The 16,417-nt window shown below is 45.2% G+C and overlaps 1 protein-coding gene across 4 annotated transcripts in view; it reads left to right on the forward strand.

The window, feature by feature from the left end:
- The window catches only part of VPS13D (vacuolar protein sorting 13 homolog D), a 105,150-nt gene extending 91,424 nt beyond the window's left edge, over positions 1–13,726 (forward strand). For all 4 annotated transcript variants that reach the window (XM_071449218.1, XM_071449220.1, XM_071449219.1 and 1 more), the window contains 3 exons: positions 7,983–8,114; positions 11,854–12,094; positions 12,721–13,726. In XM_071449218.1, the coding sequence (XP_071305319.1) occupies positions 7,983–8,114; positions 11,854–12,094; positions 12,721–12,852 (505 nt within the window). In that variant the 3' untranslated portion in view covers positions 12,853–13,726. The remainder of the gene's footprint in view (positions 1–7,982; positions 8,115–11,853; positions 12,095–12,720) is intronic.
- Positions 13,727–16,417: the final 2,691 nt, after the last annotated feature.

The raw sequence follows: 16,417 nt of genomic DNA on the forward strand, positions 1-16,417 counted from the left end.
AAACCTTGTGACAAGACATTATTAGCCATTTTGTGCCTTCTAATGGAAAGCTGCCAAACTCACAGTAGTGAGACTGTTTTACTAATAAAAATAATAATTAAAAAAAAATTAAATAAAAACCACTTGAGTTTGAGCACAAATTACTGTCTCAAAGAGTTCAGTCTCAAAAAACCTTGTGACAAGAAATTATTAGCCATTTTGTGCCTTCTAATGAAAAGCTGCCAAACTCACAGTAGTGAGACTGTTTTACTAATAAAAATAATTTTAAAAATTTTAAAAAATTAAAATAATAAAAATAAAAAACCACTTGAGTTTGAGCACAAATTACTGTCTCAAGTGCCTTCAATCCAAACCCAAAAAACCAACTGGGACCCCCACACATAGCAATTACAGGCTTGCCTGGACTCAGGAGAGCTGGAGGTGCTGCTCAGGTGCAGAAGGACCGGTACCTGTCAGCAGACAGACAGACAGACTCTCCCCTTTGTCATCAACACCAGGTTTTGTGTTCAGTCCCAGGCCGGAGCGGTAGATGGGAGCCCAGGGCCTGCTGGGATGGGGTTTTACACTTGTGCTGTCCTTTTGCCCTTCCCCTGAACTCTTTTCATTTCAGTCATGAGCAAACAGTCAGTGCCTGAACTAACAACCCCGCAATCCTCCAAAGCACGCTCCTTACAGTACCAAACAAAGGGAGGCCCGCGTGGGCCGGCCCAGGCCAAGGAATGCAGCTTCGGGGTTCTGCTCCATAAATTTAACCAGCACGACAAAAAGGAGATAATGTGAGCCTTCGTGATGATCTGAAAGGGGGAGGTTTGTGTCCCATTGATTGCGGTCTGGCCCAGCGCCAGCCCCGAGCCTGACCGACAGTTGAACCATATCGTTAAGGCGTGTAATACAGCTCGAGTCTTGTACAGCAGCCAATGAGTACATATCCAGAGGGCAAAAGTTTATAAAGAGTCGAGGCTGTCCTGTTTAACCCTCTCACACTGCCTGTAATATACACTGCTGCCATTCACAAATAGGCACTTTGCTAGTAAAATGTAAACCTTCAACTTTCCGTACTTGTGGAAAATGTGCATGTGTGTCTGATTTCTAATGTGCAGCAGATTTATAAAGTGATCGTGGAAAAATATGTAAAACTGATCTTTTTTTTTTTTAACCAGGAAAAAAAAAATCCAACTCGCTTTTATTTCAGCACTACTTCATCCATAGTTACTTTTTTGTTCAGAGATGTCTTCTGGGTTGTTCTGCAAACTCTTTCATACAGATGGAGCTATTTATTGCCTTGATGTCACCTCATTTAGCATGTGGCTGGTATTTTTATAGATAATTTTTTCACCTAATGTTGCTGTTAACATGTGGAATGCTCTTTATCAGTTTTGTAAGTACAGCCAGTTGATCTGAATCGTTCTTGCAACTGCAAACTTTAAAAATCCAAACAAACCTGGTGAGTAGCTTTTTGTTGGGTGAGGTTTGCGCTAGAGCTGTGCCTGTTGTAGTAACTGAGAAATATAAAAGGAGGGTTGGAAAGAGAAGAAACACCCAGTAATTAGAGTTGATTGACACAGTCCTTCATGCACAGCCAGAGTCACTGTCCTGTTGCTGGGCAGGGCCCCTGGTTTGGTTCTTTTCCCCAAGTGGATTTCCTTTCCCAGAAAGGCAGGAATACAGTGTGGAAGCATTTCTGTTAGATTGAAGTATTTTACACTCGAAGTGACCATGTTTGTATTTGCCACAATTGGATATTTTTGACCAGCATTGATGAGACCATTATAAACATGACTCCCCATCCCTGGCAGTGCCCAAGGCCAGCTTGGACTGGACTTGGAGCAACTGGGACAGTGGAATGTGTCCCTGCCCATGGCAGGGGATGGAACAGGATGAGCTTTAAGGGCCCTTTTGGCCTAAATCAGCCTGAGATTCCATGGGCACACACATAAAAGCAGTGCTCCATCTGCTATAGGCCCTGCCTGGCAGCAGACAGTATTTAATATTTGAAACCCTCACACAGTGCCCTGAGGCTGAGCAGTGTTCTGGTCCTTTGGTTTCACTAAGGCATGCTCAGCTCCTGTTCTCAGACAGGTGTTTGCAGGAAATCCCTGCTGAGAGCCATATTTTACATCGAGTCAGGAGGTGAATGGGAGCATTTTTCAACACATTGGTTTGACAAGAAACCTTTAAGGTGACAGCTGCTTTCATCCCTGTAATCAGTACAGGAGGAGTCTGGGGGAAATTGGAAGCTGGGATGGCAGTGTTGTGTTTTGTCAACTTCTGAAGCTTGATGTTACCAAAGTGCTTGAGAAAGTGTGAGTTTTGCTGCACAGCTGTTCCAGGCACAGGTGGGGCAAGTGCCAGGAGTTAATGCCCAGAGTGCAGCTGGTGTCAGTGCTTTGTCTGTACTGCAAGCTCATACACCTTGTCCAGATGCTGGATTTGTAATATGGATGTCACAATTAAGTCGTGTCTTAATTAATCTCTTCTCAATTCCTTTTGAACTCGGAGCCTGATGAGGTTATGTACAACTGCAAACACGGGGAATAACTCTTAATTTTGTTTTTATCTGGTGTACAAAAGAAAAGGCAAGGGGGAGAAAAGCTCTGTCTCCAAGAAACTGGCAGGAACAAGTTCCATGATAAACAGTTGCTCCTTGAGCATGCTGTACTCTCCTAAAGGCATGTCGGGTCAGCTAAAGGTCTGCAGCATCTGAGCTGGGAGATCCCTCCAAAGAGGAGGGATTTAACTGTAAGTGGGAGGTTTTAACCCTAGGCACCATTTATTTGCATGTTTCTGCCTGAAACTAGCATTTGGGGAACACGTTTAACAAGCACAATATATTCCATGCGTTTGCTGGAATAAACGGCGCATATGAGCTTCCTCAGATGTGCAGTCAGCAGGGAGCTGTCTGGCCCGTGATTTTACACATTCTTGCATCTAACTGAGATGTTCTGATGCCAAATCCAGCACTCAACTGACTGCACCATGTGTGCATTTTAACACACCTTAGCAGCATCTGTGCCGGGACCAGCCAGTGAATCCTGTACCTGTTGTTGATTCCCCGACTTCTGGGCCTCAGGCTGGGCCCTCCCAGGGGGCTCCCTTGTTTGGGGAAACCCTCCTGGAGCGGTTTTGTGTCAGGAAAGAGAGACCCACTCTATTCTTTTGGCCTTCAGGTTCTTGTTTATTATTATTTTATCTAAAGTTTTGCACGCTGTTCACACCAGGCTCAGCGTGCTGGAAAAGCACCACAAAAATGGCCAACAATCCCTTGGTACAAGGGCTTTTCAGACTAAACTGTCCAGTTAAGAGCTGACACCTGGATTATTTTCCCTTTTATAACCCAGTAACTGATCCCAAAGAGCTGCAATGCAGACTCTTCTGCCCAATTACAAAATGCCACCCAAACCCATGGAGAAGAAACCCAGGACAACACCCTGTGTCCTCCATCTTGCTGCCATCCACAACATCCTAAAAACCCCAAAACCTCAATTTCTCACCCAGTGACACACCTACACTACTCTCTATAATCTACTTCACACTTTTGTGGATTCCAGACTATCTTGATGTTTAGGAAACTTTCTCCATGAATGAGGGTCAGAGTCAGTGCTCCCTTGGGGGTCAGGGCAGCCCAGAGCAGACACAGAAATATTCCCAATATTCTGGGTTTCCACATCATCCTGTGGCAGAGCTTTGCTGGATCTCTGGGATCAGTGACCTTCACCCCAAAGTGCAGCACAGGATGGGAGGCAACTGCACTGACCCCTTGAAAGAGAGCAGCAGTAGAATCACCAGGGAATGGGGAATCTGGATTGCCACACGTTTTCCTGAAATTAGGCCTGAGGCATTAAATGTTCTCAGGCGCTGAGAACTGGCACATCAAAAACCTGCTGTCTCTCCCCTTCTGTTCAGTGAATTCAGGGAATATTCCTGCTCATCACATGGCTTCAGCACATGAAACAAAGTTAAATGCATCAGTGAGGAAAGCATCGTGGGCACAGTGGATTTTCGGTGCTGTGCAGAGGTGCAGCGTGCACTACAGACCCCATTACCAGTGGCACACGTTTGTTTCCATTTGTTCTCCCTGTGTTCTCAAGCTATGGCTCCAGCACTGAGTTTGTCTCTGTGATGGCTGAGTTTTCAGCTCCATTTTTAAGGCATACATTGTTCAGCATTTAATTGGTTCTGGCACTCCCAAGTGTGCTTTGCACAGTGTCCTCCCACCATGTCTGTGGCACAAGCACTGTCCTCATTCTGCATTCCATGGAACTCATGTGCATGGTCTGGAACTCAAACAAGTGTACCGGGTATTTTAGTTGTGGATTTTAGGGTAGAAGATAAAGGTTATTCCTCCCTTAATTTACCAGATCATGTCACTTTTAATATCTGGAATGCACTGAAGCCTCCTCAGACAAAGCACTCCCTGTATTTAGGGAGCAGACTTTTTTCAGAGCCAGTAATAGTTTGGTTTTATTATTTCTTGAAAATACCAGCAGCTTTTGAATTGTGTCTTACATTACCTGCCATTTTCCTTTGTTTGAATTAAGATTGTTTTATAATGATTTCAAGGGGATAAAAATCGTTGCCAGGCTGAAAGTCATTATGCCAAGCTACACCCCAGAGCAGGCGCTACATTTTATGCAAACCTGAAAAAAAAAAAAAAAAAGACTTTACAATGAAAACCCTGAATTTTATCTGTACCAGAACCAGCAAGTTACTGCTTAACTGGGCTGGGATAACGAGGTGATGAGACTGGACCTTGGCTGGTGACAGTTGCTGAAGTTTTGGCAGCAAGAACTGGGCCTGGCTAAAGGAAATGATTCCTAGAGAGTTTTGGGGGGAGCCCTGGGGCTGAAGGATCCCTTGGGAGGGAGCCCATGGCCAGGAGCAGCCCAGGGGGGGCTTGGCTGCTGCAGGTCAAGTCTGTGATGAGCCTGGTCCATGAAGGTTCCAGGTGCCAGAATTCCATCTCCTTAGAGCTGTTGTTTGTGCAGTGTCACTACAGGACACGAAATAAAACTCCATGGACACACAGCTCTGTGAGGTACAAAAGAGGAAAGTTGAATTTCTGACTCCAACATTTATAGGTTTCCAAAAGTGACAGTGGATTGGAGGATGACAGTGCTATTTTCCCAATGACACTAAACAAGCCAGCAGTCCATCAAATTTCTCTTCTTCCATACAAAAATACAAAACAAGAAGTCATTTACATAAAGTGCATTAAAAAGTTACCAAAATGTAAACATCAAAAAACTTAAAAACCAAAATAACAGTGAAGGATTTGGGGTGTGCATGCTCAGGCTGGGTTTTTGAGCAGATCTGTGGTTTCCACTGCTATTCCCTTACCCAGATGAGAAATCCCCCAGATACACATTTTAAATGAAATCCAACCATTACTGTGTTGGTCATGGGATTTTGTTCGTGTTGCTTTTTCTCAGAAGTTGCTACATTTCCTGAAGTTGTATCATGATGAATAATTATTCTGGGTGTGATACTGAGGAAACCGAAAGATGTAAATTTGTAAATAATTCCTAAATCATTTTAGAATAGGGATGGTTTGTTTTAGCAGAACAACATCTTTTGATATACAAAGTTTGAGGCCTTCTCAATTTTAGTTTTTCATATTTTTGTCAAGGTACTCAAGGTACAATTCAGGGAGACCATCAGAGATAAGTAAGAGTTGTTGTTCTCAAAACCACAGTGTAATTATGCACCTCTGCAGGAATCACAGATCCTGAACTGTGGTCTACAGACCTGATGGTGGGAACCTGGTGGGGTGGGTACCTGATAGGGGTGAAAATGGAGTGAAGGAGCAAGGACAGGTGATGCTGGAAAGCATGTGATGTCTCTTGGAGAGTTTTCTCAACCCAAGTTGGTCAATAATTCTCCCCACTTATATCTGAGCACTTCCTTCAGCAGGTTGGTGATGTGTTTGATTACAGAACTTGTGGTTAAAACTGGCCAGCTGAATTCCAGGGATTCTGTGAACTGCTGAGCACATGGCAAGCAGTTCATGCCATGCACTGGTTGCAGTGGGCAGAGTCAGCTGGAGTGGGAGCTGCAGTGCTCAGCTGGGAGCAGGGCAGGGCTGCAGTGTTCATCCCAGCCTCCCAGCCCTTTGTGCCTCCATCCAGCAGCACCATTCCCTGCTGTGCCATTCCTGCCTTGGATTGCCTTTGTGTGCTTATTAAACAGGAATCAGCAGATCTGCTGAGTGCCTGGCTAATGGGAGCCAGATGTGGGCACTGCTGCCCGCTCTGCTTGACAAATCTGCAGCTTTGGGGATTTCACCAGGGTTGCTTCTTATTTACAGAACGTAACTTGAGACAGTAGAACAAATTTTTAGATTAAAAAAATCAAGTGGTGTGGAATGTTTTTAGCTGTGCAGACCAAACAAAGCAGTTTGCCAAGGGAGTGATGGATTAAATCCATGCAGTTCAGACCCAGCACCAGTGGCACTGGGTTGGAGAACTGCTGGCCTTATCACCAAGAAGGGAATGATCTGTTACCACCAGGATCAGTGTCTGAGCACTCAGTGAGCACTGAATTGTACTCTGAAGTGCTTCTACCATTTTAATAACAAAACCAAAACATAAAACCTTGTCTCAGAAATTGCCAAACCTTCAGAAATCCATTGTGGTGCCCTTTGTAGCACTGGTACTTTTTCTCTGACCTGCTCTGAGCCAAACATTAGAAATTACAGTGTCTGTGGGATTAAAAGGCCCTGTTCTGTCCCACTGCCATTGGGGTAGTCCTGCTTGCAATGCTTCAGATGCCTCTTCTCAAGGAACTGAAAATATTAGAGAGGCTGGTGTATTGAATATTACAGAATTACAGAATATTAGAGGGGCTGGTGCATTGAATATTACAGAATTACAGAATATTAGAGAGGCTGGTGCATTGAATATCACAGAATATTAGAGAGGCTGGTGCATTGAATATTACAGAATGACAGAATATTATAGAGGCTGGTGCATTGAATATTGCAGAATTACAGAATATTAGAGAGGCTGGTGTGTTGAATATTACAGAATATTAGAGAGGCTGGTGCATTGAATATCACAGAATTACAGAATATTAGAGGGGCTGGACATGGGACCTTCCTCCTGTCCCTGGATCAGACAGGCTGGAGTTCCTTGTGCAGGGTTTTACAAAGAATCAGGATGGGAAGGGAGAGCACTAATCCAAAATGGTGCATTTGGCTGGGAAAGTTGTAACAGCAGTAGCCTGGAGGAGCTGTGAAATACCATGGAGCAGCCCCAGAGTGATGCTGCTGGGAAGGGACAGGGGATGAAGCAGGGCTCAGCAGCCTGTAACACAATTCTTCAGGGGCAGGGCGTTCCAGGAGCTTGAAGGAATTCAGAGTATTATTTTTTAACAAAATTCTGCTAAGGGAGGAACCGAGCCTGCAGTTCTGCAGTTCTGTGGCCAACATCAACCTCTGATGGCTGTCAGCCCACAAGTGTGTGTCCTTCTTACTGTCATTTTTAATAGACACACAGAAGGGTAAAGTATGTTAAACCCTGCTATGGGGATCCTAATTAATGAGGATTTTTCTTCTGTCTTAATTTAACTGCATGTTCCAATTGCCATAACCATAGAGTGTGCAGTCACCTGGCACTGTCCAGTGGTGAGAGCTCTCTTTAGGTTTTTGCACACTTTCTTTAGAGCAGTGAGAAGAAATGGTCAAATCAGTAAAACTGCTGATAAATACATCCCAAAACCTTCAGAGAGTATGTGCTGCTTAGGTCACTTCTTCCTACTAATTTAACTACTTCATTGTGGATAAAGTTCTTCTGTTTTTATTATTGCATGGTTCTGCGTCTCACAGAAATGTGTGAGTAGCCACCACATCTTCCAGATCCACGTGTTTGTGAAGACCTGGGATTTTTGAAGGCTTTGTATTTCCCAAAGGCTGGAATTGAGTGTGCAGGCAGTGTCAGTGGAAGGAGAGGCTGCAGGAGGTGATCTCTGTGTGTCTCTGCCCGCAGGACCAAGGCAGAGCGAGTGCGGAAGCCCCGGTGCTGCAGGGGACCCCAGGGGCTCCTGCCCCGCTACCTGGAGAGCCAAGCAGAGGGACAGGAGCAGCTCTTCAAACTGACAGACAACATCCAGGATGAGTTGTGAGTACACAGCCACTTCCACAGCTGCTCTGAGCATTTCTGTTCTGTTTGCTGCCTTTGTGTCTTCTACTAAATGTCTAAAACTGCTTCACACACAGACACGTGTTCAGTTCTGGGCCCTCAACACTGCAAGGACATTGAGGGGCTGGAGTGTGTTCAGGGAAGGGAATGGAGCTGGGGAAGGGTCTGGAGCACTGGGTGGGGGAGCTCAGCCTGGAGGAAAGGAGGCTCAGGGGGGACCTTCTGGCTCTCCACAGCTCCCTGACAGAAGGTGCAGCCAGTCCCCAGAACAGGGAACAGGAACAAGGGACAGGATGAGAGGAAATGGCCTGAAGTTGCAGCAGGGGAGGTTCAGGTTGGATATTGGGGTACATTTATCCATGGAAAGTCATAAAGCCCTGGCACAGCTCCCCAGGACAGTGGTGCAGTCACCATCCCAGGAGGGGTTTAAAAGCCAGGTGGATGTGGCACTTGGGGACATGGGTCAGTGCTGGCCTGGGCAGTGCTGGGGGAACAGTTGGATTTGGTGGTCTCAGAGGGTTTTCCAACCCAAATTATTCTGGGATTCTTCAGGGGGACTATCAGTTTCTTGGATTGGGGTCTAAATGCAGAATTCATCACTTGCCTGATCTCCACCATGGTTACTGATCAGCTGTGTCAGGGAGGGATGAGATGCTGTGTCTGTCACCCACCAGAGCATCTCCCAAGGCACAGGGTCAGAACTGCTGATGGTGGGGCTGGCAGAGGGGGGGACAGGTTCAGCAGGGTCACTTGGTGTCACCAGTGTCACTGGGCAGGTTCCTGTGCCACCCCAGGTTCTGCCTCAGGAAGAGATTGCAATCTGCCACTTGCTGTCACCCTGGGAGTTCACATTTGGGGTGTCCTGTTTCCATCTCCTTTCAGGATCTTTGTGCCTATTCAGGATGGCTCTTAGACTGGAAAGAGCAATTTGTGACTAAAAACAATCACTGCTGTAGCCCATAGCAGTGCAGTGGCCTTTGTCACCAAGTCACACTGTTCATTCACTGTGACTCTGGCTATTAGAAACATCATTCAGCAGGAACACAGTGTTTCTTGTCATGGAAAATAAATACAAAATTATGCCTCTGACTTTTATCCTAGTATCATAATCAGAAACACATTTGAAGACCTGATTATTTGCATATTTTCCTTCAGAGTTAAATCCATAAAAGGGGGTTTAATACCTTGCTCTACTGTTCTAACTAAATGTTTCCACATTTTTTTCCAGTTAGGCTCGCTGTTTCACTTCTGGAAAATATTGTGTAATTACTTCCTGATGTTGTTAAGAACCCCACAAATTCTCCAGAGATCTGGTTGCTTCTACTTTGTTCTACTGGATCATGTTTCATTTAATTTTTCATTTTATTAATTTGAGATATTTTTAATAGTGTAGATGTATGGGTTTAAAAGAAAAAAAAGTTGTATCTTGCAGTAATATCTGAAAAGGTTAAAAATACCAGTTTTAAGAACTTAACACTGAGAAAAAAGAAACAGCTGGCAAGAGCAAAGGTAGTGGTGCATGACTCAAACTTAGAACAAAATGTAGAGCCTGAACTACAAATTAGCTAATGTTTCTGGGCTTCTCCATTAACTCACTGACCTCTGTTTCCATTCCTCAGAATATATACATGCCACCAGTAAAAGTCTTTTAAGGAGAAGTTCATGCATCATGTGCTGCTCCTACAGAGCAAATGCAACCCCTGGCCAGTGCCCAGGTGCATCCCCTGGGCTTGGGAGCAGCTCTCAGTGGCCCATCTGTCCCCATGGGTGTCCTGGTGGCCCTGGTGGCATCCTGACCACTTGGATCTGGTGCCTCCCTCAGACACTCGTGTTTGGTGTGCTTGTCCAGGGCACCAGGCTGTTCTTCTGCAGCTGTACTGCTGCTCTGGGTTTAAATTCAGTTTTCTGTGACACTTCATAAAAAATGTCACTCTCCATCCTATTTAACGAATTTCAAAGGCAGAACTTTACCCTGAAGTGTTTGAACTCCAGTGGAAAACTGCAGGGCAGGTGCTGATTTCTGGAGCTCTGTTCATGTTGTCTTTCACCTGGCTTCCTCTAAGCCAAACTCCACTTTTCTCCCAGTTTGTTTTACTTGAAGGAACACAGTTTTTTCTCTTCCTGGAGCTTCATCCAAGGTTAGAGCTGGGCAGAGCATGTTCCAGGCCCTTTTTAATGAGGCTGTGTCCTTCCCAGCACATGACAGTGTGGGCACAGTGTGGGCTGGAGTTGGTGTGTGCTCCTTGCCCAGTGTGAGGGGAGTGAGGCCAGGCACTCAGCACACAGGGAAAGGCAAGTTCAGTGCAGAGCAGTGTCTTTGAGAGGACTGGGAATACAGAATTACTGGAGTTATCCTTTTATACCACAAAAAGAAACTATGGCCTGACCTCTTGCCATAGTTTTGGCTATTAACATATCTTTTATAGCTCTGGGTTTATTTAACTACAGATCAGAGTAGCTTGTGTGTGCAGTGATATTTAACTGGGAGAGCCAAGGGTGCATTTGGAGATTTGGGAACTCTTCTGTTTATCAGAAACACTGAGTTAGTGACAAAGGTCACAGATTTCTAAGCCAGTGGAGGGTTCTGCAGGATGTGAGGACAGCAGGCAGGTTTGGATGAGCAGTGGCTCAGGGGGCAGCAATTGGGAACCTGCCTGACAGCAGCAGAATCCTCCTTTACAGATGCTTGTCAACCCTGGGGGCTGCTGGCAGAGCTTTTTTACTCTGTTTAGCACTGCTCTATTGCTCTGCTCAGCTATGATTCCACATTCATGTTGCTGAATTTTTCAGCTTTTTTAAAGCCCCACTAATGAGGTTCATTTCAGTAGTAAATCAGAAGTGGGGGAGAAGCATTTGTGTGTTCAACTTCCATTTCACTTTTGCACCTTACAATTATTCTTTTCAGCCATCATAACTCTCAATATTCCTAACTCACTCTTCTCTCCCTCTTCCTATTCATCACTCAGCCTAATCTCCCTGGGGAAACCTGCTTGCTGCTTAACCTCTCACCCCTTGTTAAACAGCTAATTTCTCTTTTCTGCTACTGATCCTGGCAGCAGGTTCAACTTGATTTTGGTTTTGAAGGCAGGGAGGTGTGGGGAGCAGAGAAGCACAGGAGAATTACAGGACAGCTCTTGTCATAAATGTCTGCAAACCTTTCACATACCAGCTCTGGAACTGAAGTGAGTTACAATTAAGCTTCAGCATTAGGACTTGGAGTGCTCCAGAGCATGGAAATTACTGTTCCTAAGTCCTTGTCAAAGGACATTTTTATGTGTACCTGTAATGCCCAAAGCTGGTGGCCAGGCAGGCAGCACCAATATTTGATTTACAGCATTTACAGCATTTGATTTACAGCATTTACAGCAATTTGATTTGCTGAAGTTAGTTACAATTAAGTTTCAGCATTAGGACTTGCAGTGCTCCAGAGCATGGAAATTACTGTTCCTAAGACATTTTTATGTGTACCTGTAAAGCCCAAAGCTGGTGGCCAGGCAGTCAGCAGTGATATTTGATTTACAGCATGATCTTTTTATAAATAGGTGAGAGCGTCCTTCATTAGCTCCATAGCCAAACAATTTAAATTAAATACAGAGAAATTATACATGTGGCACTACTTAATTTTCTGATGGACTTCTGAAGGTCCCAAGCAGGATAGGACACTTGTTAATTTGCTATTTCCAGCTCTAAGCTAACAATGCTCTCCCCTTTGCTGCAGCTTCATCGCCGTCGAGAACATCGACAGCTACTGCGTGCTCATCTCCTCCAAGGCCGTGTATTTCCTCAAGAGTGGAGACTTCACAGACAGGGATTGCATCTTCCTGGAGGTCAGGTATGATGACCTGTACCACTGCCTGGTGTCCAAGGACCACGGCAATGTCTACATCCAGCTCACCAAGAAGGCTGTGAACACGAGCAGCGGGCTGGCCATGCCAGGCCCCTCCCAGCAGCGGCCCATGGTGAGCACTGGCACCTTCCCCCTGGGAGCCAAGGGATTCAGGCACAGGCTTTGTTCTGTCAGCACTGGGAACAGCTGCTGCCAGGGTTTCAGTGGCTCCCTAAACTCCTGAGAAAGCTGAAGAAAGGAAAACACTAAAATAGTCCTACAGGCTGAAAAGTAACAGGAAGAAACATGTATTTACCTGTGAAATGCTTTTAACTTTTAACCACATGGGTTCTTTGCTGTCTGTTTAATCTTCTCCTACATGCAGCAGTTTTTCCTGTGAGTCTCTGATGCTGGAACAGTGTTTATGTTCTGTGCCATTACAGTAGTTGCTCAGGGGCTGTTTTACAGGCACAGTTACAAGCTCACCCCTGACCCAAGGCAGTTCACATTCCAAACAGAGCAGCCTGATAAAAGGTGGGAGGGGAGGCCAAGGAAATAACCTCAGATATGGCCCTGTGTTCCTGCTCTCACCCTCGAATATCTGTGTGTGTACCTGGTGCTCCCTCACCCTTCTTCCTTGCTCCAGCCCAAGTGCTGAGGAGGAAACTCCACTGAAACCTTTCTGTCCCTTACCTCAAATCTAAAATCTGTTCTGTTTTAGCTGAAGCACATTAAGAAAAATCCTCTTTCTTTCTGCAGGTGAAAGTGAAATCAGAAGCTCTGGCAGTAAAGGTGTCCCAAGAAATCAACTATGCAAAGAGCCTTTATTATGAGCAGCAGCTGATGCTGAGACTTAGTGAAAATCAAGAGCAACTCGAGCTGGACTCTTGAAAATCCATTTCCTCACTGCCAGAAAGAGCTGCAAGTGCCAGGCTGGAGCCAGGACTGGGTGACTAGAGAAGGAAAAAATATAATTTTAGTATTTAGAGAAAACAAAAGAGGTGGCTTTTCTTTTTTAAGCACTAGTTGTATACCAGAGGTGTAGCTGACACAGCTTTGGGTCTGGGAGAAGAAGCCCTGTATTTTGCTAACATGTATATATGTACAAGTGTCCATGTAAATACAACTGCAGAGGGTGTTGGTATAAATATGAGTCTGTTTACTGTGTAAAGAAATTAAAGGAGCTCTACTGAGTCATACTGCACTACCTGACAGAAGCCCTTCTCTCTCTCTGTCTTTTTTTTTCCTTGAGAAAACTGATTTTCACAGTGCAGGAATGTAGATAAACCTTTAAAAAATAAAATCAAGAATTAATTTCAGCTTTTGGAGCACAGGTGTCCTGTGGTTTAGAGCTTTAACACCATGAATAGGGTGCATTAACACTGTGATTAGGGGGCATTGGTTGGGTTGTTTGTGGGCTTTTTGTTGGTTTTTTCTCTTAACTCACTAATACAGGTAAATACAGGAGACCTGGTCTTGCACTGAAATGTCAGCCTCTTTTTTAACAAAAAAATTGTATTTTGGTAAATAATACAGGGAGGATTCAGTTTTACATTCACAGTCTGCATCTCAAAGCCTCTTTTCTGACTTATTTTTGAAATAGTTGAAGTGAGCAGCCTTGGAAATTGAACATTTAACTTCAGATTTTTCCTTCCCTCAGGTGGAGGAAGGGTGGGGGGAGAGGACATTACCAGCTTGTTGGACTTCACAGTATCTTGAGAACTAAACTTCTAAATAAAAAAAAACCAACAATTATTTTCCCTGATGTTGTGCAGCACATTGGTATTTGTCTCATTCACTGTGACCACACTGAAGAGGGAGGAATGAGTGCTTTAAACACCTTCCAGACCCACAGGAACTGGAGCCCTCAGTGTCTCATTGACTCCCTGGAGATGCCAGGTCTGGGTATGAGGACACAGCTCTCCAGTAACTGCTGAGTAACCTGCATTTTAAAGTGTGACTTCAGAAACCTTTTGGTTCAGTGTAAGTAAACCTTTTAAAAGGTAAAATAATTTGAAGGTTTTAAAGTCCTTTCATGAAGACACATGGGAACATTTTGATGCTGAAGGGGAGAATGAAACCACTTCTGAGCTCTTGTAAAATACTGGGCTGCTACAGGTGGGGAGGGAGAACAAGGGGTAATTCTCAGTGCTGTGTTGGACACTTCAGGGCATGGATGGAGTGCTTGGGGCAGTGACCATCCATGAGGAGATGCTGTGCAAGCACCAGAGCAGCCACTGAACACCCTTGGGATGCCCTGAACTCAGTCATGTGTGAGAAAAAACCTGTCCAGCTTCCAGGTGTACTAAAGAGTAGATGAAATAGCACCTGAGCAGGGGCAGGTAGGAGGAGCTGTGTCTGAGTGGTGGAGAGACCCACAGAGCATGGAAATGACACCTTTCATGTCTTCCCTCTCTACTCTCCTCCCCTTTCCTTCTTGTTTTCCCAGTCTCCTCATCCCCTTTACCCATCACATCCTTTCCTTTTCCTTCCTTTTCCCATCTTTTCCACCTTTGCTCCTCTTTACTGTCCTCCCCCTTTTCCTGCCCTCCCCTTTATTCCCCTTTTCTCCCCTTTTCTGTCCTGCCCTCTCCTCCCTTGCCCAGTTTCACTCCAGTGCTCCTGGAAAGGTGAAAAACTCCAGGGGCTGCGTCCCCACTGTCCCTGCTGGAAACAGCCTCAGCCCACCCTGTCACCAAGCCTGGCTCCAGGACAGACATCAGACAGACAGACAGACAGACAGGCAGGCATCACTTGGCTGCCTGCTCCTGAGACAGAAAATGTCTTCACTTTGTCAAGGCATGAAAGAAAATGGAAAAGAGAAACTGAATTTTAGTTCCAAAAGCAGGGCTGAAGCTGTGTGTGTCCTGTGGCTTGGTCACAGTGAAAACCCCTTCTCCTTGCCTGCTCCACCCTGCTCCAGCCCTGCTGGGTCAGAGTGATCCTGTTCCCAACAGCTCCTGCAGCCTGAGGGCTCCTGCAGGGATGGGAGCATGGGGCAGACATTGCCAACCCTTCCCTGCCCTCTGCTCTGCCACAGCCCCAGAGCTCAGAGAGATCCCAGAGTGATCCCAGAGCTCAGAGTGATGATCCCAGAGCTCACAGTGATCCCAGAGTGATCCCAGAGCTCAGAGTGATGATCCCAGAGCTCACAGTGATCCCAGAGTGATCCCAGAGCTCAGAGTGATGATCCCAGAGTGATCCCATAGCTCAGTGATGATCCCAGAGCTCAGAGTGATGATCCCAGAGCTCAGAGTGATCCCAGAGCTCTGAGTGATCCCAGGGCTCAGAGTGATCCCAGAGCTCAGTGATGATCCCAGAGCTCAGAGTGATCCCAGAGCTCAGAGTGATCCCATAGCTCAGTGATGATCCCAGAGCTCAGTGATGATCCCATAGCTCAGAGTGATCCCAGAGCTCAGAGTGATGATCCCAGAGCTCAGAGTGATGATCCCATAGCTCAGTGCTGATCCCAGAGCTCAGAGTGATCCCAGAGCTCAGTGATGATCCCAGAGCTCAGGGTGATGATCCCAGAGCTCAGAGTGGTGATCCCAAAGCTCAGAGTGATCTCAGAGCTCAGTGATGATCCCAGAGTGATCCCAGAGCTCAGTGCTGATCCCTCTGAGCAGCTCCAGCCCCAAGGCTGCTTTCCAGAGCAGAGCAGAGTTTGCATTCTTGTGGGGAGAAGCCAAGTGGCAAAATGGGCCCCATCTCCAACCAGAGCCATAACCAGACATTTCCCAGTGACAGGGACCTTTTGATCTCTCCACTATCTCATTTCCTAAACTGCATGATGCTTTTCAACATTTACCTATTTTCTCTTCAATAAAATACTGTGTAACATCTTAGCCCAACTGTTGTACATATTTTTTAAACTCCTTTTTCTCTCTAAAGCACTGTTTAGTACAAAGCTGCTTCCTCCAGTGGGCTGACAGATCCTCTCAGATTTGCTCTGTTTTCCTTCTCAGAGGAACCCAGCTTGATTTGCTGCTCACAATGGCTTCACCTCTGGTACCTCATGCTGAAAAAGCAGGTTTCAGTGAATATACTCTCTTTAGATTGTTGCACAGATATTAAAAAAAAAAAAAAAAACAACAACAAAAACAACAAAGCAAAATCAAAGCACATTTGAATTAAGTCAAGAGTTGCTCAAAATCCATTTATACACATTTTCACCTGACACTGTGCACATCTATGCATCTGTATTAATTCTTTAAATATATACACCCACCCCCAAATGTGCATACACTTCAAAATTCTCTTGAAAAGCAAAGGCTGTGTTCCAAACTCCTCTATTCCACCCTCCTAAAGGCAGGGTTGTTGCAAAGAAAGAGCAACCTTAATTTTCTGAAAATACATCTAATAAAGTAAAATAAAATAATAAAAAATAATACAAAAATAAAATAATAAAAAAATATAATAGCATAATAAGATTTGCTTCAGACTCCAGTTTGGATTG

Source organism: Agelaius tricolor, unplaced genomic scaffold, assembly GCF_023055355.1.
Source record: "Agelaius tricolor isolate 1412-34295 unplaced genomic scaffold, bAgeTri1.0.p SCAF_28, whole genome shotgun sequence".
Taxonomy (NCBI): domain Eukaryota; kingdom Metazoa; phylum Chordata; class Aves; order Passeriformes; family Icteridae; genus Agelaius; species Agelaius tricolor.